At 37.3% G+C, this 26,643-nt stretch overlaps 1 protein-coding gene across 2 annotated transcripts in view; it reads right to left on the bottom strand.

The window, feature by feature from the left end:
- Nucleotides 1-1,843: 1,843 nt before the first annotated feature.
- MAT1A (methionine adenosyltransferase 1A) overlaps nucleotides 1,844-26,643 on the bottom strand; it is a 30,630-nt gene continuing 5,830 nt past the window's right edge. Inside the window, exons 1-10 of one of the 2 annotated variants that reach the window (XM_065843777.2) lie at nucleotides 19,666-19,790; nucleotides 19,451-19,560; nucleotides 12,495-12,572; nucleotides 11,559-11,681; nucleotides 9,718-9,830; nucleotides 8,002-8,145; nucleotides 7,029-7,247; nucleotides 3,893-4,075; nucleotides 3,217-3,350; nucleotides 1,844-2,597 (exon numbers count right to left, since the gene is read on the bottom strand). In XM_065843777.2, coding sequence (XP_065699849.1) covers nucleotides 2,495-2,597; nucleotides 3,217-3,350; nucleotides 3,893-4,075; nucleotides 7,029-7,247; nucleotides 8,002-8,145; nucleotides 9,718-9,830; nucleotides 11,559-11,681; nucleotides 12,495-12,572; nucleotides 19,451-19,544 — 1,191 coding nt within the window. In that variant the 5' untranslated portion in view covers nucleotides 19,545-19,560; nucleotides 19,666-19,790 and the 3' untranslated portion in view covers nucleotides 1,844-2,494. Of the gene's footprint in view, nucleotides 2,598-3,216; nucleotides 3,351-3,892; nucleotides 4,076-7,028; nucleotides 7,248-8,001; nucleotides 8,146-9,717; nucleotides 9,831-11,558; nucleotides 11,682-12,494; nucleotides 12,573-19,450; nucleotides 19,561-19,665; nucleotides 19,791-26,643 lie in introns of those variants that run through there. The other variant, XM_065843776.2, reaches the window with a different exon arrangement.

Here is a 26,643-nt window from a genome sequence, read left to right on the forward strand (position 1 = left end):
CACCAAGCCCCATGCTGACCTTTCCTGACAAGTGGGACACACACGTTCCTGCTCCAGTGAACACTGTAATGGTTGTTACTGTCACCGTCAGAGCAGATGTTCAGTTTTGTTGAGACAGGGACATTCTGCTTTCGTGTTACATTATGCAATACATTTATTTATACGGCACTTTTTCAGGTTTCTTTTTATTTGTTTTTTGTTCGCTTGTTTCTGCTCGTTGTAGTGTAACACGTTATGACCAGGCAATCCTTGAGTGGTAAAGCCAATGGTGAGGCCTCCATCGCATTAACAAAGCTGTGCTTTTATTTGCCATCTCAGGGACATCTTGATGATCAGTTATGTGTATGACCGTGACACTTCCACAGAACAGTTCTATGAAAGCATGAATGGCGACTTGCTTATCATTGGTAAAAGGCCTTTGTATACATTATGGATAGGTAAAAGTTCATTAGCAAAACAAATCTTTAATAATGAAGGCCAAGGTTTATGTTTCTAGGCAGACCAACAGGACCTGGCTCCAAACAGTTTACATATTTGAGGCCAACACACACAACAACTTCTTCCTTGCAAGATGAGCAACACAGAGCTGGGAAAATTGTCCCTGGGATATTTTTGCCAACACAGTCTCTAAGATGCAGCTGCATTTTCAGATATTTTTCCACCAGAAATGTATCCAGTTGTCCAACAAGGGCAGTTGATTAATGCTCTAAGTCCTCATGAGATCAGGAGCTACACATGAACCTACTACCTGCTCATCTCCACTGACATAGTACATATAGTGCATTAGTGTAATTAATAAAGTGCTGGCTCGAACAGATAAAAGCTGTGTTTGTGACATACTTGAAGAGAATGAATGGCAGCTTTTCTTTAATGAGCACCAGTCAGGCACACTCTTTCCACCTCAACATCTGTTTGGTAGACACTGTACAAAGGAATTTAGTTACGAGAGAAACATGGTGACTATTTCTCCAGTGTAGAAGAGGATGCTGCTTAAAGTACAATGCTAGGATTAAGTGACTCTTGGGGGCCATACATAGGTAGCCCTTGTGTTGCAAAACTAAGTTCATCCTCATTGCCTATTGAGAAAACTGATCACAGAGAATAAAAGTGATCTCACATCCTCCCAATTTAAACAAACCTGAATTAATCCACAGTCCTTTGCAAAAAGTAGTTTGTGACCTTATAGGACATGAGCACAGAAACATCCTTGCCCTCAGTCTAGATCACAACCAATCCATCATGCACAGTAGCTACCCTGACCTGTCCGAAGGAGTGGCTGTCACTGTCTCCTGCAGGAGTGACAGGGTACCAGTACCGCACTGAGTACCGACTTCTGGCACAAACAGGGACATGCTTTTTGCACAGCCTTGCTGCCACAGCTGCAGGATACACAGCCATCTAGTGGCTCATTCTTCAGTGAGAGACTGCTGGACAGGGGAGTGGTCCAAATTTTAACTTCATGCTCTCTATATATTTAGTAATGTTCTGCAGTTATTTCGATGTGCTTTATTTTACTCCTGAATTACAGCAAACCTGGTAAACCATGGAATAAATGTAACATTTAGGAGCAAAAATTTCAAGAGAATACTGCATAGCACAAACCTAAGAGTTAAAAATAAAAATCTAACAGTTTTTCACCAAGTTTCTATTAATCACAAGGACTAGACAGAGATCACACATGTAGTTAAAGTCATACCATGATTTCAAAAGCTAATAAAATTCAATTATGTCAGTAAACTATAAAGCTACAAGAGTATAAGAGGCTGAGTTGAGATGGACCATTATACTGCAGCATTAAAAAAAAAAAAACAAAACAAAACAAAACAGAAAAAGGGACACCTGGTAGGAAAAAGCTTTTTATTTTATGATTGTTTTTTATGGGAGAACACTTACATTTCAAAACCACAGGTAATTGAAACACAACAGTAACACCACATACCCCGTGAAGGTGATTTAAATACTACATATATGTAACCATCATCTACAAAAGAGGCAAACATACAGTTATGTGATATTCAGCCTTTTCCTACCAAAACAACCCCCAGCTGTATGTAATGCTAACTCCAGTGAGGAAATTGGACCCCAGAATTTCCCATTGTCTAGTTAGAAGTAAGAGATCTGCTGATCCTTACTCAGAGTTGGGAAACTTGTTTTTGCCTTTGCACATGAAAGGCTTGAGGTTCAGCCATTGGTTTGCGTACCTGAGTCATACTTTGCCTTTATCAGAAGAACCAACAGAGCAGCAATAGAAAGCAAACTGTATTTTGTTGTCTTATGCTGATTAACAAAACAAACTCTGTCCTTTGTAGCTTAGATAATGAAAGACACTGAGGGTTAAAAAAATCAATTTCCAAGAAAATACCATTTCTTTCTTTCCATTTAAAATGTAAAATTCCTTTTGTTGAACACAAAGCTGTCAAATTTGATTTTTGGAAGCATCTTCATCATTAGTGGACTTCTCTTCCATTCTGTTTTTAAAGGGTTATTGCTACTGTCAAAACATAAGTTTTTTAGGCACCTCCCATGAGAATTCATTTCTTCCAAAGTGACCATAACATGCAGTCTTCTGGTACATGGGCTTTTTTAGGTCCAAGTCCCTGTGTGCATAATAAAAAGAAGAGAAAATTCCTCACATTAAGATACTTCATGATAATTACCATTAAAATCCTGATGCTGATATCAATTCCATGCCCTTAGTCAAGTAAGCATATTCTGGAGATGCAAGCGTACCAGTAAACATGTCCAATAGAGAACCATAAAACTGACAACAAAACTTAAATGTGAAGTACAGGAAAAGTCCTTGTTATTGAGAATTATTAATTTTAATGGAAAAGATGAAATAACTTTGAATTCCTCTTGTAAAACAAAACATATCTTTTTCACAGCAAATTAACTTAAAACTATAGGAATATACAAGTTATTTTATTTGAATTCCACATAATATATAAGGCCAAATGCTGTAAGTATATGCTTCATGAAACTTGAAAAGTGCATCATCTGTTATCTTAAAAGATCTACACCGGTAGATCCATTAAAAGTATCAACTGTGAAGACTGACAGAAAGGCAGAATGAGAGAAAGTCTTTTTGTACTTCATGGAACAATCCCACGCTAGCTCAAGATGCTGACTCTTAGATTGTTACATCTAATGGTTTTGCAAGAAATCACTTCTAGGAAGTAATCATCAATATATTTTTCTTCTTGTGTGTTTCTATACCTGACAATGACTCCAGGCCGAAGATCAAAGTTTTTGTGCACAATGTCCAGCAGCTCTTTTTCTGTTTTTTGGGAAGTTCCATAAGTGAATAGTGAAATGGACAGTGGGTGAGCTACCCCAATGGCATAAGAAACCTATGGCAAAAAATAAACCATAGCAAATAAACACAGTATCTCAGCCGGCAACAGTGTGCAACAGAAGAAAGCATTCACTCATGAGCCATCTTAAGAAAACTAAGGCCTCTCCTTCACTTCCCATATTTATGCAACCTGTATTTGTAGAAAAAAAACCAACCAAACAAAAAAAAACCCACAAAACCAAAAATAAACAAACTTCGAAAATGCTGAATACTCTGAATAACTTTCTTCCCCATCATCTGGTTGCCCCATGCTTAATTCCATGACAGTAAGTATAAGAGGCTTGAGGGCTCAGTAACTGTCCAGAAAAACAGCTAATAAAATGAAAGCTAAATTAAAAGTTCCAGCTTCAAGAAGCTGATAGTACATTAATAACATTATAGTGGTCATGAATTGAGCACATCAAGGTCTTCCTTTCTTCAACCCCAAGCTGTCACCAAGACTGCTTCTACTACAGTGTTTCATACGATGTGTATTCAAGGTAAAGTTGAAAAGCAAAAATCTTTTTTTAGAAAAGCAGCATTCATAGCGAATCATACCTGAACCAGAACACGGCGGCAGAGCCCAGCTTTCACAAGGGACTTGGCCACCCAACGGGCTGCGTACGCAGCTGATCGGTCCACCTTTGTATAGTCTTTGCCAGAAAAGGCACCACCTCCATGGGCTCCCCAGCCGCCATAAGTATCCACAATGATCTTTCGACCAGTAACACCAGCATCACCCTGAAACGGTAAAAGAATTTATTCACTTTACAATCTATTTTATTACAACTCTCAAACAAGGCTATGCATCCTCCCGCAGACTAAAACAATGTGTAAGTTAAGTTCACCACGTATGGGTTGCTGTGGGGTAGGAATGAACTTATTTCACTGAGCTACAACAGCCATAAATATTTTTTAAAGCCAGATTCATAAGACAAGACATTCACAAATAGTGATTGGTAGTCAAGCGAACGGGCTTACACCCAGATAGTTAGAACATGCACTGTCTGTTTCAAAAGTAAATATTCCAAACGATATGGAAACTTTGATTTAAAAGTTACTTGTCTCTTGTCTATCACATCCAAACTGAATACAGAATATTGCTGACAAACTATATAGGAACCATTGAGAGATTTTACACTGTTAAAAAAAAAATCAAGCTTTTATATCTTTTGGTCAAAATCCAAAGTTCTGTGAGTATTAAACAGTTTATGTCTTTTTATTTACCATCAAAAGGTATGCCAGCACTACCTTATACATCATTACATGTAGGCTGGCACCCAATACTTCCTTTGCAGTAAGATAAGAGAGTGTCACACAAATATGTACTAAAAACACATTCTCAACCGCAAAATAGTTATAGTCTAATTTAAATTATACACAACAGGTATGGAGTAGTAGGCAGTTATAAGTAATGGAGAAAGAAGCGTTACTTCTTTCTAAGAACAGATACTTCTAGATTAATATTCTAAAATATTAAATAAGGAAGTACAGATAGCCTTTTAGCTGCCTACACAGCTATCCTCATTGCTCCTCTCAAGTACCTGATATGTTCATTTGATCTTGGTTAGCTGATCGGTACCTCACTAACTGTTTGACCCCTCAATTTACTAAATGCTTAAGCTTTCTGGTGTGAATGCAAACATGGTCAAATTTGAAAGTCTGTTTCTACCTGTGCAGGCAGGTTTGAAATTATTTGCCTACAGAATATCATGCCAGTAAAATTCAACTGCTGGAATCTTTTCACAGCAAACACAAGCAGAGAGAGAAAGTTTTTCTTAGAAAGACTGTGCGTATACATAGAAAGAAAACTTTGGTACTGTTTATTCCATTTTTTTAAGAAAGCAATGAGACATAAATCTGAATTGCAGATAGCTGAGCTTGTCTAAAGAAACCTGTCCTCCTGAAGCTCTGCTCAAATCAAACCTTAATTTCTGGTGGCACAGACAGTTGCAATGAGAACACCTTCTGTGGCACCATGACTTCACTGCAGAACTGAGTGAGAGGAAATGGACAGCTGAAAGGAAAAAAAAACACCCCTCGTTTTGAAGGTGCTGAAAGAGCACATTTGCAACAAGCTGTAATGTCCTCAAAGAACCACCAGGTGTTGCCGTAGGGAACACAGTGACAGCAGCAAAATTACTAATTTTGCCATAGCCAGAATTCAGGGTACCACTCTGCTTGAAAACATAAAAAATCCCATATGAAATACATGTGTCTTCCTTAGATGAACTGAGTTGGTGATCAAGAGAGCCTTCCATAGCTACTATTGTTAAAAATAAAACTTATTAATACCCTTATGAAAAGTAATCAGGAACTTAAAGACACAAATGACAAGGAAAGAAATAGTTATCTTCTGGTTGCTGCAATGCTACTGTAAATTGCACAAGAGATGATAGCAGTTGTAAGGCCACGGACACACGGGCAGATTGACCCATGCTAAGTAAACTTATCCAGGTTTACAAAGCTACAAACATACACTGCGACATACCTGTGTTTGTGTGTGCAAACAAAAGCAATACAGTTCTATCACGAGAGTAGAAAAGGTATTCCTGGTTGGCTTAGCAAATGGAACTATATTACATTTTCATATGGGTGGAGCTCAGTGCACACCTGAAAATTTTCATGTGTAGCCTTTGCATGTAGCTATGATTGCTGCATTGGTTCATTTGCTCCAAGCTGCAGCTCAAGTTTGCCTCTTAATTTGTCCATAGACTAGGATGTCAATGATACACACAATTACAGTGATACAACCAATTCAAATACACAAAACTACATTTTTTGTATAATCATTATTATAATCACAGAATCACAATCTCAAGACCTTCTTACCTATTCCATGGCACTAACGTTAAAAAAAAAAAAAAAAAGACACAGCATCTTAGAAATAATTCTGGAAAATTCCAGTAAATGAATGAATTTGAACAGCAAAGGAAAAACCATGTCAACTTGGATTTGTTGTAAAATTGGACCTAACTTCAGGAAGGAGCTTTGAAATTTTGCTGTGATAGTTCTGAAGGAAACCGAAACCTAAAACATTGAGAATGGTGAATTTGTTTTCAAAACCTAAATCTCAAAGGTCCTGATCCTACCGAATATAAAAGTTCTGCATGACTTATGTGAGTGCAGGATCAAATTATAAATCCCAGCTCCCGTATTGCATAGATAAAGCAAAAGTAATCATTATGTTCTCACCAGGAGAAGCCTATCGGGGCTGATTTTCAGAACAGATGGGCAGCTTCAGCTCTCATTGGTGTCACATAATGGTGCAAATTATATAGATCTGAAAATCAGGTTTACTGTAAGAGACTTAAACCTCCTCTTGTTCATCTCTCTGTAAGGCATGCTTTCCATGAGAAAGGATTGTGTGTCTCACTCAGTGCTGAACTCAAGAAGGTTTGAGGAAACCCAGAGCTGGGCTGTATGTTCCACGGGTAATTTAAGATTCAGCTCAAGTTGCCTGCCTAGTCACAACACAAGTGTGAAATAACCATCCTCTCCAACGCTGCTTTGGAATACAGTATATGAAATCCTGGGTGCTTCTCCCATATAAAACCCCAGTTAAAACTTCCACTAGACAGCTTGCTTCTCACAGCCTAGGACAGACATGCCAAAAAGGCGAGCATTTATTTTGAGATACACATCCAATGACTAAGGCAAGCTGATAAAAGCACCAAAATAATACAACACAAACCTGAGGTCCTCCAATAACAAAACGTCCACTAGGTTGAAGGTGATAAATAGTTTTCTCATCCAGGTATTTTGCAGGGACAACAGCTTGAATCACACGATCCTTCAGGGTTCTGCGCATACTCTCCAGTGAAATGGTTTCATCATGCTGCACAGATATCACGATAGTGTGAACACGCACTGGGATGACTGCTCCATTCTCCTGGATATACTGAACTGTGACCTGAATAGATAAGGAAGAAAAAGCAAAGTTGCTGTAAAATCAATTACTTGTCTCCATCAAATGACATGCTTTCCTATTCCAAGAGAAAAAATTTAGCAAAATGTCAATGCTGACATTTTAATGACCACTGCTGACATTGTTACCAAGGTATGAGAAACTAAGCCTATTGCCTAATTCTTTCTTTGTGTAGTGCTGACGGAAAAGAAAACCAAAACCAACCAACCAAATAAACCAAATGAGAACAAACAAAAACCAAAGAAAACAAAACAAAACAAAAAAGACCTAATATGGACAATCTGATTTTCTATGAAATTGTCCCAAATCTGTCTTTTGGTTGGGATTTCCGGCAAAACGCCCAAGCCTCAGAAATTCATGTTCTCAGTGCATCTTCAAAAAGACCAGCCTGAAATCCTAAATACAAATAAATCCTTTGGCTCTGCTGTCACTTTTCAAACACACACAGGCCGCTTAGGTTTGAAGGGTTAAATGTTTCTTCACTGGTAGATGGTTAAGTGCTCTGAGCACTCTGATACAGGTTAACCATTTTCCAGCAGTAAGGGAGACAGTATGTATCATCAGCAGTGGAAGTGGTTTATATGCTACTTGTAGGCTATGTAGCAAGAATCCTGATACTCTGTACATCATCAATCACTGTTTAAAAAAAAAAAAAAAAAAAAAAAGAATTCTAGGACGGAACAACAACAACAAAAGAAGTTAGTTTTCAACTCTCTGGACTATCCATAGCACTATTTACCTGTGTCTTAGAGTCAGGTCTCAACCAAGGAAGTTCTCCATTGCGCCTCAGCTCTGCTAACCTGGCATTCAGTTTATGAGCAAGAATAATTGTTAGAGGCATACATTCTTCTGTCTCATCTGTTGCATAACCAAACATCAAACCCTACAGGAGGAGAAAAGGTACTTCAATCACTGTTAAAAACACCACAATGAAAGGCAACATGATTTCATCTGAAGTAAACAGTACCCTCAGGTTTACTTTCTACTGTTTTACATAACAGCGCAAGAAGCCTAAACTCAAATCAGGCTCCAACACGTTACAGTGTAATAAGAAACAAACCATGTCCCTAGAATTTTTTACTGAAAGTTTAAAGGTTTACATATTAAGCTGGAAACCTGGATGAAAATCGAGAAGATTATGTGAAAAACAACCAACCAAACAAACAAAAAAGTAAAACAAACAAACCAATCAACCAACCCCACAGGTTCTTTCACAGAAAAAAAATTCTATTGGAGCAAAACAATTTCAGGACTATTCTGTCATAGGAAAGGTGCTCTCATTAGCCTGGATAGGTTGTAGAGGCTTTTATGTGTGAATACAGAGACACTCATACTGCAGTTCACATCTGACATTTCAGAGGAATGGGATATGAATACTCCACGAAGGACGTACCACTCAACAGTTAAGGCACCAGCCTCGGATTTTCAATGCCACACGCTTCTAGTCACAGCTTCTATTGTTACTCAGTCATGTTCCCTGCATCAGGTTATAATCTGTTAAATAGAGTTGGCAGCATTTTCTTCCTCTTCATCCAGTGTCAGTTACGATTAAAAAAAAAGACAGGAAGATACTTTGATACAATGGGAAGGGAGGCCATCAAAGTACCACAGGAAGTCAGATATCTTTTCATCTTATGTAGTATTACGTCGCTATGACAGCATAAAAACATTTTAATTTATTCCTCAAGGGGTTTTTGAACAATATTAGCTTGACTCCCAGACTCTGATATCTCCACTTATGGTTCTCAACAGCATTGTTATAAACTAGATATTGCTACTAATGATAACTACTGTAAATGTTAAACTCACTCATACTGGCATCAGTCAGATTATGGAGTTTTTATGTTAGCATCTTTCTCTTGGGAACACACCATAATTACCTACATATGTTATTTAGCTCATAGAAATGCAGCTTGGACAGCCTTAATTATGTGAAACACCTATTACAATAGCTGCCTCTGGGAAATAAGTGAGAATTAAAAGTACTCTGATGTGTTTGTGTTCATTGTGCTAATGTTGCAGACAGTTGAAACATCACCTAATTTTTTTCTGTGTAAAATCTCAAGAGCTCTGTGAAAGTGAAAAGATCCTTTGTTTATTCCATCTTTGAAGACAGGTCTGGCTGCAAGATGTATAGTTTAATGAATCTAAAGCTACTCAACAAAAACATTAAACACATAAGCAAAAAACCTTAGCTAAGTTCTAAAGGGCACATTCTCGGCTACTACAAGCTGCCAGAGTCATCCTGACTCGCATGGAGTGCTTTAACAAACACCAGGCAAAAGTCTGCACTCCAAGAATTTGCAAGTGTTTCAATAAAATTATATTTTTTGTTCTGGACTAACTCAAGACAGAAGCGTGGAAACCTTCCCAGGGTTTTGATTTAGAAAATAGGGCAATGAGATAAACTTTCCATTCAAACAGCTTTGATGTTTAGATGTAATGTCATGTCTACCTGATCTCCAGCACCAACATCCTCTTCATCCCTATGTAGATGAACACCTTGGGCAATATCAGGTGACTGCTGTTCCAGTGCCACTAGAACGTTACAAGTCTTGTAGTCAAAGCCTATTTGGAAAAAGGAATAGTGGTAAATTTGTGTTTCCTGTCACAATTAAGGAAAACAACATGGAACCACATGACAAAATTTTCATTCTGAAGGGTAGGATATTGCATTGAGAACTCACAACTTAACTGCTATTGTTAGTGACATTTTTTTTGTCAATACAAAAACGTTTGAAACCTCTTTTTGGGAGAGGTTGTGGCATATAGGGTTGCCTTTATTGCTTGTTACTGCTTGTTTTCTCTTGCACTGACACTCTGTGCGCAACCAATTCAGATTATAAATTCTTAACTGCAGAAAACTAGTCAAAAAAGTAAATAATCAGCCTCTCCCAAATAAATAGTATTAAAACCCTTGTACTTAAATTCCTAGGAGCTGATGTTTTCAGCAACTTAAGTCTCTGCTCTCTGATATATTATTTTTAATACATGCAAGGCAGTGTCTGTACCTAAATCTCTTGAGGGAGTTTGTGTGAGAGCCACAAACAGGGAGAAAACAGAATCAACTCTCACAGAAGTGGGAGCTTACATTACTTTCAGAGATCAAAAGGAAGGTTTTAAAAAGAACTTGAAAGATTTACAGAAGATTGTGGCAAAACTCTCCACTTGTTCCTAGGTATATTAATAGTAACTTGCTTCTCTCCAAATCTAACCTTCCCTAGAACTACTGCTACTGGCAGCTGCTGAACAAACTCATGTTCAGACAATACAACACGTATACATGTCCATATTCACATGATCCATTTGAAAAACGCTCTTCACCCTCTTTTAAGTAGGCTATGTAGAGAAGAAAATTATATTTCTGTGTGCCATTGTTTGTTTTAACTTTTTTTTTTTTTACTTCTGCATAGAAATTGTTTTTTACTGGGTCACCGCGTCTCTCCTTATGTTTTTTGGCAGTTAGGATAAAAAGGAGATTTATGACCTACTAGATTTGCCAGCATTTTCTGAAAGAACTGCTGTTACGTGATGGTAGAGGTAACCTGCAGATGTGCTGATGTAATAGTCTCCTGCCACAATCTCCATATGAATTCAATAGTAATTAAAGTACTGCAAGAAACAACTTTTGTTTAACTAAAACTCTTAAAAGAAACATTTCACTGTAACAGTATACTTGGAATATTTGTAATGTATAAACTCATACATGGCAAATCAGAGGCTGAAATGTGTCTGGTATAACAAAACATTTTGTCTTTTTTATCATTTGTACATTACACAAAACGGATTTGGACTGCACACTCCTCAGTCTAGGAGGAGTTGTTCAGAGCTAACAGAGCACCTTGCAAAGTGAGAACCCACTTTACACCTGGGCATTCTAGATGCTACCACAGTACACATACACAATGTTACAGTGAAATGAATTAGGTTTCTTCTTCCCACTCTTTCACATCAAGATGCTTCAATCAGCTTGCCAAATGAATAACCAAGATTCAAGTTCTTGCAAGTTTGGAGGAGCAGTAGATTCTGTGACTCAAGTTGCAGTTAATTATTCTGGCATAGTACCACAGTTCAAAATACATTCTGCCTGCTCCACTTCAGTATTAACTAATACAGGATTTCTACTTACTGGGATAAAGCCAGAAATTGTATCCCGTAGCACCATGTAAGCAGCTTTCACACAGGATATTCAGTTTTTATCAAGCTTGCTAAAGCCCGTATATGGAAGTGATGACAGACCTGTTTTGCAGTTGCCTATTGCTTGCTCTTCAAGGATCTTATGAGTTTTTCACCAACCTTTAGCTGAATCATCATAGCCAATATTTCTAATTGCATCTCGGACAACTCGTTGATAATCCACAATAGCATGAGATGTGATCTCCCCACAGAGCAACACCATTCCTGTTTTACATACTGTCTCTGAAAAGAGAGATGAAAACAGGATTACAATAGTGGTGATTTTGAGAAATCTACTGGTTATATACAGTATAAGTCCTTTCTACCCATATTTTAGTGTTAATAGCTCCTTCTACAACAAGTCTTTTCATACTCATCATATGTCTGAAAGTAAGGATAAGACTAATATGTCTAATTTACAAATGGGAAAGTCGAAACACTGAGCATGATGCAGTGATATGCACAGATTTTAGTGAAGTAAAGCATTAAACTGTGATTTCTAAATGCACTTAGTCACTCTAAGGTACATACTGAGGCTAAACAAAACTCATCAGTGATCAACCATTTTGAAAACTTGTCTCTAGTCCCAGAAGGCAAAATATGAAGATGGGCTTTAGTTACATGATACATGGACGGAGGTAATGACCTGAGAGCTGATAGCACAACTCTTTCGGAAGAGATTTCAAAAAACAAGCAGTTATGGGGACTTGGACTGAAAATGTAGTACTTTTTTTAGATGTAGTAAATCAACTTTCAACAAAACATTCAAATATTCTTTCAAAAATCCACTGTAATGAAGCCAAACCTGTTTCTCCCAGGAAAATTCAGTCCACACGCAAAATTAATTATCTTATCCTTCTACAGCCTACTTAGGCTTCAGTCTTTACAAAAACCTCTACTTTTTCTTCTCATTCCTCCTTCTTTTGAAGACTGTAATTCTCATGTCATTTTTTGAGAGTAGAATGAGTCAGCAAATAATAGCATCAAGATCTTTGCAAACATCATAAAAAAAGAACGGTGACCGGGCGATCACTTAAAGTGAAGCAGCAAACTTACCACAAGCAACCTTGGCATTTGGATCCTGTTTGAGATGAGCATCTAGAACAGCATCGCTGATTTGATCACAGATTTTATCTGCAAGACACCAAAGCACTCAACATGAAACATGGACTGTTTGCATCACTGTGAATAGGTCGATATTTCAGTGAGGACTTCTTTTGTTGCTTATTACTGGAGTATCTAAGCTAGATAAATAGAAAGACATATGAAACATACTGCAAGCAAAGTCAGTAGATACAAATGGGAATTTACTTACTGTTATAAACTCATACTGGCTACAACTTTACCTGTAGTTTCCCTTCCTTCCTTCCTTCCTTCCTTCCTTCCTTCCTTCCTTCCTTCCTTCCTTCCTTCCTTCCTTCCTTCCTTCCTTCCTTCCTTCCTTCCTTCCTTCCTTCCTTCCTTCCTTCCTTCCTTCCTTCCTTCCTCCCTCCCTCCCTCCCTCCCTCCCTTCCCTCCCTTCCCTCCTTCCCTTCCCTCCTTCCCTTCCCTCCTTCCCTCCCATTTTAATGAATAATGAATCTTACTCAAATAATGTAGCTAATCGGATGAATACAGAACTGCAGCACCCATAAAAGTGCCTTCCACATGAAAATAGCAATTTTTCTCCTATAATTGAATTGTATTATTTAGATGTTGCCATAACATGCTGTATGGCAAAACAAATTCATCTCCTGCCTTGACAATTCCAACGTAATCTGTTGGAAAGCAATGTCGTCTTAGAGTATGTCATTAGAGACTTTCAATACATTTAACCTCAAGTCAAAATAAGTTCTCATTTATTTTCATGGGGAAGGTGTATATTTAGCTAAGAGGGACAAATCAAAGACTAGAGAACTAATGTGATTTGGACACTCGTGCCCCATATTAACCACTCCAAGACAAAAAGAATGAACACAAGAGACGATTAGCAAATATAGGCTGCATTGGAACTTTCAGCCTTGAAAGAGCTGTACATGGGTTTCTAAATTTGGGACAATTATTTCCAAACAGGAACCAGACACCACTCTTGCAATTTAGTTAGGAGTCCAAATGAACCTTGTTTAGCAAGACTGGGGACAAAGGTGGCAGAGGTGATTAAAACATATCTCTTCTTGCTCTCTTTTCCATTTATATAAGGAAATACAGCCATATTTTCAAGCATAAAAGAAAAAAATTACTGATGAAAATATGTAATTTTTTATTACCTAGGTGGGACCACAGAGCAAGTGGGATAGGATGACCTTCTTAATGCAGGTCCGATGCCCTGTAGTAAACTCCTAGTGACTGGGACTGCTTTGTAGTGTTTTCACCAACCAGAGCTTCTATGCTAGGAACAATCTTTATCCCTGTCCTTGCTCCAGATAAAGCACGTCTCACCTGCACTAGATGCCAGTGTCCCATGTTTGTCTAAGCTCACCATATGGCACATACAGGAATATTATATGCATTATTTCCAAAACTTTAAAGAAGAGTACAAGCAATACCATATGACTGATTCATCCTCTTTTCTCCTCGTGGCATCTATCTGGTACAAAGAATCTTGTGTTTGCTTTGTATGCTGTGGTTGAAATTAATTTATGAACTAAAACTCTCATGAAATGTCTCCAGGGAACATTAGCCATAGTAGGCAGGGAAATCAAGAAGTGAAGATTTAACAGGATGTTTTCGTGGTGTTGGGGGGGGTGGTATCAGTATCTACACTATTTCATGGATACTGGTAGATAGAAAAGTAGATCTTTTGCTTCTCTCTCAGAGAAATAACATAGCAAACATTCATGAACAAAAATCACAGTCCACATTTACAGAAGGAGAGAGACTGCCTTACAAAATAGTTACTCTGAAAATATTGTGACACAAAACCAGAAGAACGGTAGTCCACGGAAATGAAATAATCTCCATACAATCACGTTACTGAGATTGCTACAGAAATACTAGATTTTGGTGGTGATATTCCAAAGATGACATTAAGAAACTGTGGGAGGGTTTAGAAAATACTGAGAAGAATGTCCCAAAATCAGAAAAATCTGTCTTACAGGATTAAATGAATCAAGTTCAATCTAGTTTTGAAAGGCTGAAGGAAAGGCAAACTACCAGAGGAAACCCTTATATAGGCATTGGGATCACGGTCTCTAAGAATCTAGAAATAATATGCTGAGAGAAAGGTCTTTGTCTGACGGATAATAATGTAACCAGAGTTGATAGCTGGAAATTAAAGAGAGACAGATAAAGATTTCAAAAGGAAAATCTTAAAAGGGTGAGAGCCATTGAAACCATCCACGTAGTGGCATGCAGGATTCCTTGTTCCTTCGAACGTCTAGATGAAAACTGGGTAACTTTTTTAAAAGTATGAATGAAATTCAACCATCATTTACTGGCATGTTTGAAGAATTCTTGCATGAAATATTATTGTGCATGGGGATCAGATCAGATTATATATTGTAGGTTCCTTCTGGTCTTATATGAGAACTTAATCAATTAAAATAATATATTAGAATAATTCAGTCTACTATTCTGTTAGCATACATTTAGATAAAAATAGGCTGAGACAAATCAGTTCAACAATTTGTGTAATATCTGATTGTCAGTGTAACAACCGGCAGCTCTAGTGCAACTAGATCCAAATTCAGATACAGATACATCTATCAAAAGTGGAAAGAGAAACCTAGCTGGATGATCGGCTGATTAATGCATTAAATTAAAGGCATGTCAATCAGTAAAGGTCTCTGGTGTAAAATAAAACCAGGCATTCTATTTTTAGCAATGCTTAGCAGGCTTTGTGCACCCTTCATTCTGTTATTTAAATTTCTCAGCCATCCCATTTCTCTTATTAGCTGCTAAATGTGACAGAATACGTTTGTCTATAATTTCCTTTCCATTTTTATTCCTTCTTTATTGGAAACAGGGAAAGCATAAAGGACTTCCTCTGGTGAGGTATTACTGTCTTAAAAAATGATGTAATAAGTAAGAATTCAGTTCATGCACACCTTCATGTAGTGAATTACCAGCCAATAGGATAAATATTGCAAAAGGGATGTCTAGGCTGAGGATTTCTTGACTGAGCAGGAAAGCATTAGACAACCATGAATTCTTTTCATGAAATCAAATCATTCCACAGACCCAGCCTTATGGCAGAGATGCCAATTAACTGTAGAACAGCTCTTGCTAACTGTAAAAGAAATGAATGAGTCTAGGAGAGATGATGATAAACCCCACTCAAATGCCCACTTGTCAAATTATGAGGTAAAGATTCAACATCTCAAATAATTGGGAGCTTCATAGTTTTCCACAGTTGGACATAAATTGATTTAATGAATCTAGACTATGTAAGAACCTAAAACAAGCTATGACACCTGCAAGTTCTCAAGACCTCCCCAAGAATTCAATTTCACAGATTCACCACACACACACACACACACACACACAATCTATGAACAGCAGTTAACAACTGAAAATGTAGTTCAAAAAACCTCTGCCCTTTGAAGCACAACAAAAAGGTACAACCACACTTCTGGCTTTGATGGTATAATAAATATAATAAACATCGAATATTTCAAAATGTGGGGTGGGTTTTCTTAAAAACCTGTGATCATCAAAATTTGGTATTTTTAATGATCTATAATTTATATTTACAGAGAAAAATAATTTTAAACTAGAATGTGAAATTATATAGTCAAAATATTACAAACTGAGCAATTCCCAGTTTTCTGGTAGTAGATTAAAACAGTCAAGAAACAGCCATGAGCACTTCATCAAAACAGAAGGTTTCCACCAAAAAAGTTTCACTAGAAAGACTTTGAATAGCTGAACCAAGCTATATTACAATTTTCTTATTTAAAAGACTCTTGAGGAGTCCTAATTGAAAACTGCAGTGATACTTCAATATTAACACCACATTGTTTAAATGTCTTGTACATCTGTTCTCTTTGTTCAATACATAGTTTACTGAAATATTATGTATATTGTTAATTGTATAAAATGTTGTTAAGTATATATAATGTTAAATATAAGACATGCAAGCATCGACTTGCTGGAAAGATCTGCATTTTCCATTTTTTGGTTTTGGGTTTTTATTGTGATTTTTTTTTTTCTGTGGATATCCAGAAGATACACATATGTTTTTAATATGGTTGAAAATCTGAGAGTGCTTTTAGCAGAGGTTTTCCCTTATATTTTTAAAGAGATTCCTTGATACTTACTGGAAAACTGAATGACATTCTGTTGGTGGGCAATTTTATCTAAGTCACACCAGATAGTGGAAGGAATGAATCCCAACTGGTTTGGCACCTGTATGACATTGCGGGTCAGAGAAGCACAGAATGCCTTTTGAAGCACAGTGAAATCATTGTGCAGCACAGACAGGCAAAGCAGAATGGAGTAGTGACAAAACCCAAGAAATATATATATATATATATAAATTTATTTTCCCCATGCTGCTATCTATGTGCTTTTATTTCATTGAAATGAAGAAGTCACATGTAAGTCTTCAAAGAGCTTGGAATTTAAACCACTAAATGCTAAGATTAAAGACCTGGAAGGAAGTCTCAAATTTTATACCCGAGTGATTTTGAAAAATTTGTACTGGGAAGAGTCTTCAATGAAGTCATTGGGGAGCATAGGCAATAACTGCATGTTAATTATTGCCAGCCATTACTTGCTTCTATGGAATTTGGGCTTCCTAGTGACATAGAATTCTTAGGCATTGTACAGGTATAAGGCAGTTCTCTGCATACCCAAATAAATAAGCATATAATTTCTCCTGTTTTGTTTATTAAGAAGAAGGTCTCCATCAAAGCATTCAGTCCTCAGCTAATACAATCAGAACAATTCAAATTTAAACCAGACAAAGATCTGGTTCGGGATCTTTACTTCACATAACGCCCTCTGGCAAAAATTACTATCACATACAGAAGATAAATAATCAAGAGCACACAAATAATCCATTTGATATCAAACGAAGGAACTCAAAACTCATTAAAAAATTCAAGTGCTACTGATAAAGTCAGAGCCCAACTACAGTCTCAGATCCTGGGACCCATTTTAAGAAGTAGACAAGAATTTCCTGGGTGATAAAAAACTAATGGCGTGTCTACACCTCTTCTGTAAAACCAGCCAGGCAGCCAGGGAAAAGAGTGGTTTGCTAGGACGCAAGGTTGATCAATTTGCTGTCAGAAACTAGAGCTATCACTGGGATGATTAAAACCTATTACTGGGGTGTGTTCAGGAACGAGAATTTGCAGGACCACCCAGAGTTGCATATTGTCAACCTGTCCTCCCTCGATCCAGAAAATGTGGATCTTTGTCATAGGTGTTGGGGTTTTCATGAAGAACCTAGGCTGTCTAAGAAGCATAAGCATCACAGTCTCGAAAATGTCTGAGTAAATTTCAGTTCTCCACTCCCTCTACAATACATCTCTTGGGTAGTCACTTCCCATCTCGCAGTATTCAAAGATCTGGCAACCTCGGTCAAATGAGAGGCTGTACACAAATCTAACAAGTGGTACCTTTGTCTGCCAAGTATTTCAGCACAGGAGGAAAATAATGTTCATGGGGCTTAAAAGAACGTCTACTGAGGGCCAAAAGAGTTTTTGGAAATTAAGAAAGAAGTGTGAATAAGAACTAACAAATGGGCTAAATTTTAAAACAAGAAACAAGACAAAAAAAGCATTGGTAAAGGAAGGAAACCAAGGGACAAAGCTAAATCTGGGGACTCACTTGAACTCCTCCTGTTCTGAGACTTACCTATTACTGCCCCAGAGGGATTAAAAATTATTATTAGAGTAAAAGAGATTGTGAGCTGTTATATTTGGAAATACCGTGAACAATTTAAAATTACTGTATTGTATAATGTTATTTTCCTACAAAACTACATTGTGCTGCAGACACTGGATGCAATTATATATAAGTTTGAGATGGGACCTATGTCCCAAGTACCAAGTAAGGTTGTCATTTTCTAATTGTGTTACATCAGAAAGAACCCCAACTGGCTTAACTTGATGTAGCTGCCTTGACATTGACAGAGAGGTACTCAATTGCATCAGCCATGGATTTGATCTGCAGCAATAAGTTTATATTCTAGAAGACTTTCAGAATTATAGACATAAAATTCTCGCTGCTGACTTTTTTATTCTCTGGTATGTCATTCCATCCATTTATTATTTACTCACATGAGTACAGATCTGAAAAAGCCTTGCTATAGCAAAAGGCACAGGATGCGAAATCAGCTTCTAAAAAAAATACACTTTTCAGGACATCAAACAATCCATTGTCCCCTGGCCTCATTAGGGGGAACACTTGCTGTTGACATAAGGTACGTGTTTATGGCAGACGAACATTTGTTTTCAATAAAACTGAACTAACCTCTGCTGACCGTACATAAAGTTTAGCAAATAACTGTCCACTATTTGCTTAAGCAATTCCATATATTGCATCAGATGATGGAATGGAAGGAAAAAAATCAGCAGCTTTGTCATGTACAGCTGCTGAGATCATTGATTTTTAAAGGCTTTAAAATAGCCTGCTTAGAGATATTCCTGTCATGGGTGACAGTTTTAGAGCATAGCATATATGCAGGACAGTTGCACAGGGTCCATAAAGATATGGAACTTGAGAAGTGAGCTATGCGTTCTTACCCATATGTGAAACTGGAGTCTATCAGAGATATAGCAGTGTCTACACAGTAATACTGGAAGAAATTTAGATCAAAAGGAAGGAGCAGCAACCATAAACCCCACTGTCCCTCTCAGTGTAACACAGTCCCTGAAAAGGCACGTAAACTCCAGTTGGAAGCACCCTAGTTATAGAAGTTTTATAGTCTACATGGACAAGGTCCAACAGATATAAAGTAAAAAGCACCCTGTTACAAATAACTTCCGTAACAAGATAAATAGCAGAAGAAGAATTATTTGGGCTTTTAAAACATTTTAAATCAAAATATTAATATTTTTACACATTTTCCAGAGTTCGTTTCTTACCTGGATGCCCTTCTCCCACAGACTCCGATGTGAACATGAAAGCCCCTTCATCATCCAGCGTGTAATCACATAAACCATCCACTGGCCCATTCATGATCGTGATGCTTTTCCTGATGGATTATTATAAACAGTGGTTGAAGAGTTCTGCCTTTTGTGCCTTCTCTTAAAGGAGAAGGTTCTTTGCCAACAAGACTATTGCTGTCTTCACTTATTACCTCTTACGCTAACTTGAATTTCAGTGTGTGAAATCAGCGTGTGCTTGCATCTGTGTACACATGCAAGGAGTATGCATGTGCCTGAAGCCTGTATCCCTACCTAGCCTGATCTGTCAGTCCCTGAGCTGCTCCTATATATGGAAAAGTGAAAGTGCCTAGAGAATCATGTGAGGAAAATGGAAGAGCCCATTTCTTGGCAGGGGAGTTAGTTAACTTTAGGATATTTCACTAATTAACTCAGTTCTTGGAAACATTCTGGACTCAATCCGTGCGAGATTGGTTATCTTAGCAAATCAACTGAGCATGAAGTAGTCCAGGAGTCCTGGTGACAGCTCAGGTCAGTTACTCCTTCAGTTTGTCTCTCCCCTAACGCTGGGATCTATGTTGAGCTTACAACTGTGTGTTGTGGTTTTACCGGGATAGATTAAAAAAAATCCACAAATGCACATATTTTCCTAGCAAGAGACTGGAAGAAGTTTGCTCTGCATCATATAACTATATTTTCCTTTTACTTTTTCATCTCTAGAAAAGTAGAATTCTCTCAGGAAACTTTTTTTATTTTATTTTCATTCATTCTTCATGTACATGTGAGAGACGAAGCATCTGATAAGATCTAGCATGACGAGTGTTTCTCATTTATGTAGACCCCTCCCTTCAGCCTTTGCTTTTCCTGTGTCCTCTCTTCTATTAATTTAGATACAGCTTCTCATTTTGTATTATATTCTCGTACTCCATAACCCTTAGAAACACACTAAGGGCCACATCTGAGTACTCAGTGCACAGTTCTGCTACCGAAAATTTCTTGTACAGTCAGACGGTTCATGTCTGGGGTATGCTGCTGGTATGACAGGTACGAAGATGGATGGCATTTTGTGCGTATTCATGCCATTGAGTTAGAATACAAAAAACAACTAAACATACCCATGGGGCAGATCCATAAAATGCCCAGCACTACTGTGCTGTTATAAAAAGTATAATTATTCTTAATTTATTTCCAGAAAGCATTATAGTCTCAATCTCAGACCAAATCATTGGTCTATCAAAATAAAAATGTCCCTTTACTTCAGTGATCACTGAATCATGCTCTCTTAATCATCCATTTAGATGTTACAGTAAGGTACCTGATACTTGGATTGGAATGAGTAACATGTTGCTTGTTCCACAGCCCTTACAATTTTGACAGCAATGAAATCGTCACTCTTCAGTTTAAAAACTTAGTTTACTTCAAACCCTTGGTCAGTATTGTTTTAAAAGATCACTTTATATAGCCACTTGGATTCAAATCTCTGCATTGCTACATATTTATGTAAGAACTTATTAGAATTTTCACTTTCTGCCTACATTCCTGAAAACAATAACCAATGCCTGTGAATGTTCACCAGCAATCTGCAGTAGCATTGGTCCCTCTCTAATTATCACTGAAACCAAATAGTTCATTTCAAAGACATTCTTTTGGTTTTGTGTTGTACAGAATTCATTTCATTAAATGAAAAGCACTGGTTGCACTTAAAAATACAGAATTCACACATCAGATACACATTATGACACATAGCTTTCTCTAGAGTAAATTGTCATCACCCTGTTGACATGAAGATTCTATACAAGCATGAATAAATTACACATTAACACTGTAGAAAAATGGAATTTGTAAAAAAAATAGAAAACCAAAGGGTAACTAATTATATTAATCTTAGTTAATGGGTAACATGCAAAAATTTTATTAACTTTTAAAGTAAAATAACACCAGTGACAAGCATTCATTCTTAAATGCAACTGTTTGTTGTTGTTTTTTTTTTTCCTATGGATGAAACCTCTCTGACAAAAACTGTTTTTCTACACGTGAGAGTTTTCATTCTAATTCCACAAGCAATCCTCCAGCAAAAGCACATAAAATTGAATATTGTCAGTCTGTGAGCTCCACTCTCTCTTGCTTCTGGTTTTGCTTTTTCCTGGTTTTCAATGCTGCTGAAGGACAGAAATTGTAGTTCAGGAATCAGTATTCATTTTTTTTTTAGGTAACACTTAAGCAGAATGCAGTAACAGGTCTCTCTCATAATCCTCTTATCCCATATAAAAATAAAAAACCCACAAGACTTTAAAATGCTGAAGAGTGCAAGTAGTTTGATGTACATGAGTAATGAGTTTTCTGGTCCATAGCTTATTTTGTTTTTACAGTTCCTCTTTTTTTTGACTCACTTCTGGATACTTAACTGCATTGGTCCTCGAGACCTTTGGAGGGTCACCTTCATTAAAATAGTCTCTCCGCTAATAGTATCCTAGAAATGCTTCACAGCTGCATTTCACATAACTTGCATAAAATCTCCAGTTTGAACTGCTTTCAGATGTGAATTTACTATCAAGAGCAACATATTTGCTTTATGGCCATGAAGCATCTTAGAATGTTCTCTTCTAGGACATCTGTGACCAACTCTAAACCACTGCAGGGTTAGGTAATGTTTAATTTGGCTTCTGTTCCCAGAGAATTTGACTCGTTAAATATTTGTAAAAATGTTGTATTTTTGGCCCAGATCTTTTGTCTATACAAAACAAAACAAAACAAAACAAAAAGGCAAAAAAATAGACAATAGTAAAAAAGTGATTTATATCAGCATTTTTCCCTATTCCATTTTATTGGTAATGACTTATCAGCCAATGCTACAGGCTTTCAAATTTTCTGTAAACTTTATTGCCATACACAACAGTTTTGTGGGAGTGAGCCCTAAGAAAATAATTTTCTCCGAAAATCTCTTTATAATTCCTATATTGCTCATCATTGTATTAAGTATCTTCTGACTATATTCTATGACCTTTACTCAGAAGATACCTAATGGCAAAATCAGTCGGTAAGACCCCTGCGCTTTGAAATAAGGCTAAAGATGGGGAAATTGCGATGTAAAAATAACACCATCCTTCTGTATTGCTGTAAGTATTAATTCATATTGACTACAATGTCAATCCCAACCACCACAATAGCAATGTGAATCTTGCTATTAACTGTAAGAGTCTTTATATTTGGCACCATCCCATGTTTTTTTTTTACTTTTACTCGTAGTTCTGAAAAACTACTCTCCCTCTAGTTCATATAAAAACAGCTGTCAGAAGCCGAGTTTTACTGCAGCTTTGAGAAAGCCCTGAAAATAAAGTGAAAAAGAGTTAACTGAGAAAAGAATTTTATGAATGATTGCTATTGGCACTGTTGATTCTCTAGACTGATATGACTGATAAATTGTCTTGACCCTAGACCTCTAATGACATATTATCATCAGATTACTTTACTTGCTCACCTTCTCATTTCCTACCCTTGACCGCTTTTCTCCTCTACTACCCTTCCCTCATTTTGTCTTCATTATATCCTTTTGGTTAAAACACATTTCCCTTTTTTTTTTTTTTCACTTTTTAGTTACTCCTGTCTCTACTGATTTCCCATTCATGTTAGAAACTACTGAGAATGGAGCCTACATGGATAACTGATGTTTATAGAAGTGAGTTAATAGCTAGCAGATAAAACTATCGCAACAGAAGGGGGAGGAAGAAAGTAGGTACCCTTAAGACCTGAGCATCCTCACTTCAGCTGCAGAAGAATCATATTTTCACTGGAAGCAGTACAGGTTTAGACTCGTTGACTCATACTGTTTCACCACCGTGGTAACTTTCAGGTGGCTTCTTTTGAGTGGAGAGAAAATTGTATCAAGAACTCTGAGGAACTCCTACATGACTAAAAGCAGTCATGGGAAAACCATGCTTAAGCTATGTCATTTGTCTCTCTCTCCACAGCTTTCAAATGCAAAGGACAATGATTTGATTTGTAGAGAGCACACACTTCACAGTAACTTTAAACTACAATTCCATTATCATTAAAGGACCCAAACACACTTAACTTTAACAATATACAGAAATACTTAATGCACACAAATAACACATAGGAAAGCTTTTTCCTAAATACTTCTGCTTTGTTCTCTCAACTTTATAATCAGATAAGACTTTATTTTACTAATCTTAACTGTGTAACAGACTAACAGTTTATCTTTCTTCTATTGGTATTTTATTCTAACTTTACAAAATCATGCCAGGATTTTACTTCTAATTGATGTCTGTGGAAATAAAACTGTTTTGCAGATGTTTATGAAAACCACTTTAATACTAGTTTCATTTGTGCTATTTACTAGGAGTAGTTCATACAATACAAACAGTGTGTTTTCAAGAAGTTACTGCAATTCATCTTTTTTTCACAGTGCTGTCTTTGAAGGCTTTTTGGTTTGTGGGTGAAAAGACTTGATTTAGCCTGTACATTTTAGTTTGGGGGAGGTGGATGTTTTGTTTTGTTTTGTTTTTGAAGTTAACATAAGGAGGATTTGTTTAGCTGGGTTTATTTTTTCTGCATGAAGAATGACAAGCCTAGTCAGAGCAATAGAGCTTGAACATCAGGAACTCAACACAAAACTCCCACCTGCTTCAGAACTCTCACCTCTATCTGTTATTACCTGAAAAATGAGAGTGGCTCAAGGCCTGTCAGACGTGCAGGTGTAGAATTTCACTGGCCCATAAACCTTCAGGGTAAAATAAATATTGTGGGGCAGAAAAAACAGTTGTGATTGTAGAAGGAAAAGAGGTAGTACATATTCTGAGATGGGTGTTTGTCAGCCAGCATTTGTTCCTTCATGTCACCTTTCTCTTCTGAAGTATGGGACCTCCTGTGAATCATCCACACTATCATTACCAATTCAGTTCTTCATTCTTGAGTTTTCTTATAACTTTTTGAGTGAATACCAATTCAACTCACTGAATTTCTTGATGTGCATTCTATGTAATTCATTCCACAAGTACTTCCGCTTTAGAGAGATCCTCTGCTGTGTCTCCCATCTGCCATCCATTCTACTCCTTAAGAAATCTTCCCAGGTTCTTCCATTACTAACATCAAACAAAAGAATTAATTTTGCTCCTCTCCCATGTGCTTGTCCTCTTTGCATCTGTTTGACCTCAAATTCTCTGTTCTGACACATCACTGAATCATTGAATGTTTGAGGCTGGACAGTCTCTAATCCATCCCTCTGCTCAAAGCAGGACCAACTTGAATGGGTTGCTTATGGCCATGTCATGAAGTAACATGCCAGGACCTTATCCATGAAGAAGCAACTTTGATTTGCTTCTTAGGAAAAAATCAAAGCTACTTTGGGAGTTAAATCCTGCTTTCATTAAAGTCATCTGTAGTCTTGGTACTGATTTCACTGGAAGCATTATTTCCTCAGAACTGGGACACCAGGCAGAATTGAACACAACTTAATTTTCTGTTTATTCAGTTAAAAAGTCCTATTTGTTTATGTCTCCACCCTGAGATCATTCCTCAAGACTCTGTAAACTAAACACCTATTTACAAACATCGGCATTTTTAACACCTCATAGATAGACAGCTCCATTTCCTGCATAATAATGACAAATAACAAAAAAGTCTCTGTTTTCTACTCAGCTTCCATAAATTAGCATTGTTATACCAGAAATGGTGGAAAAATAGCAAGATTAGTTAAAGTTTAAGGCTTCCCTTATACAGTTTCGTTTTTATTGCTTTATTTAAACAACATTAAACCATACTGGTATATAATTACTTCTGCCTTTAGTATCTGGCAGTTTTTCCTGTTTATGTTATAAGCTCTGAAGGGCAATGTGCAAGCATTTGTTTGTGTTACGTCCTTGCATGGAGCCCTATTGCAACAGAGTCACAAATTCTCTGAGTCCTCCAGAAATGATGAGGGAGTGGATGAGAAAGAATGGACCCTATTCCATCTTTGCCTCACACAGCAAAACATTTTTTTCAGTTTGCAAATGCGACAGTGTATAACTTACAGATTTAGCATTATGCTTATAAGCTATTATGCAAAATTTAATAAATTAATACACTAATTTTTAAAGTTACACTTTGGACAGGAATGGAAAAGTCTTCAATTACAAACAGTCTCCCCTTAGCCTTACAGAAAGCCATCTACATATTTTTCCCAAATGTTTTTTCCAGTTGCTGTGGTCAGTTGTTTGGCTATGGAAAGACTGTCATCTGACATGTAACAAAGTACAACCCTTAATTTCATTGCGTGGGGTGTGACCACACCTCAGATATGCACACAGCCACAGTTCCTTTCTGGGGGAATAGTTAGGACTCCTTGCTGCTAATAACAGGTCTGATCACCTGTCCAAACTAAGCCCCATTACAGCCATAGATATATATCTCAAAAATAATTTGGCTAGGGCACTTCAGCTGCTTTCTAGCAGCTTGGGATCTATACTGTGCTCTGCTTTCATGTCTCTTGTGACATTATTAGTGTACATATGTAAACAATCAGGATTTTCTCAGTACTTAGGAAGCAGATTGATGCATTTAAACAGCCATTACCCAAGAGTTTTTGCTGCAGTGTTTCATAGATGTTTACAGTACAGGTGGTCTTTGGATTTTGAAACAAATATTGACTCTAGCACATGAAGTCAGGTTTCAGAAACCTCTCTGCAAGAGCAGTTGTGGGATTTGTAAATTCTGGCTTCCTGACAAGGAACATTAGGTTAAATTCAGACACTTTTGACTTTTTCTAGATATATAATGCAAGAAGAGTTTTCTTTCATGTGGTATAGGACTGTAATTACTTTTCTGAAGCATTTAGTGATCAAAAACCTTCGAATAAGTCTATCCTGTATGCACAGGATATCACAGTATCACAGTATGTTTGGAATTGGAAGGGACCTCAAAAGATCATCTAGTCCAATCCCCCTGCTGGAGCAGGAACGCCCAGGTGAGGTCGCACAGGAATGTGTCCAGGCGGGCTTTGAATGTCTCCAGGGAAGGAGACTCCACAGCCCCACTGGGCAGCCTGTTCCAGTGCTCTGTTACCCTCACTGAGAAGAAGTTTTTTCTCAAATTTAAGTGGAACCTCTTGTGTTCCAGCTTGATCCCATTACTCCTTGTCCTATCATTGTTTGTCACTGAGAAGAGCCTGGCTC

This window comes from Patagioenas fasciata, chromosome 8 (genome assembly GCF_037038585.1).
Source record: "Patagioenas fasciata isolate bPatFas1 chromosome 8, bPatFas1.hap1, whole genome shotgun sequence".
NCBI lineage: Eukaryota > Metazoa > Chordata > Aves > Columbiformes > Columbidae > Patagioenas > Patagioenas fasciata.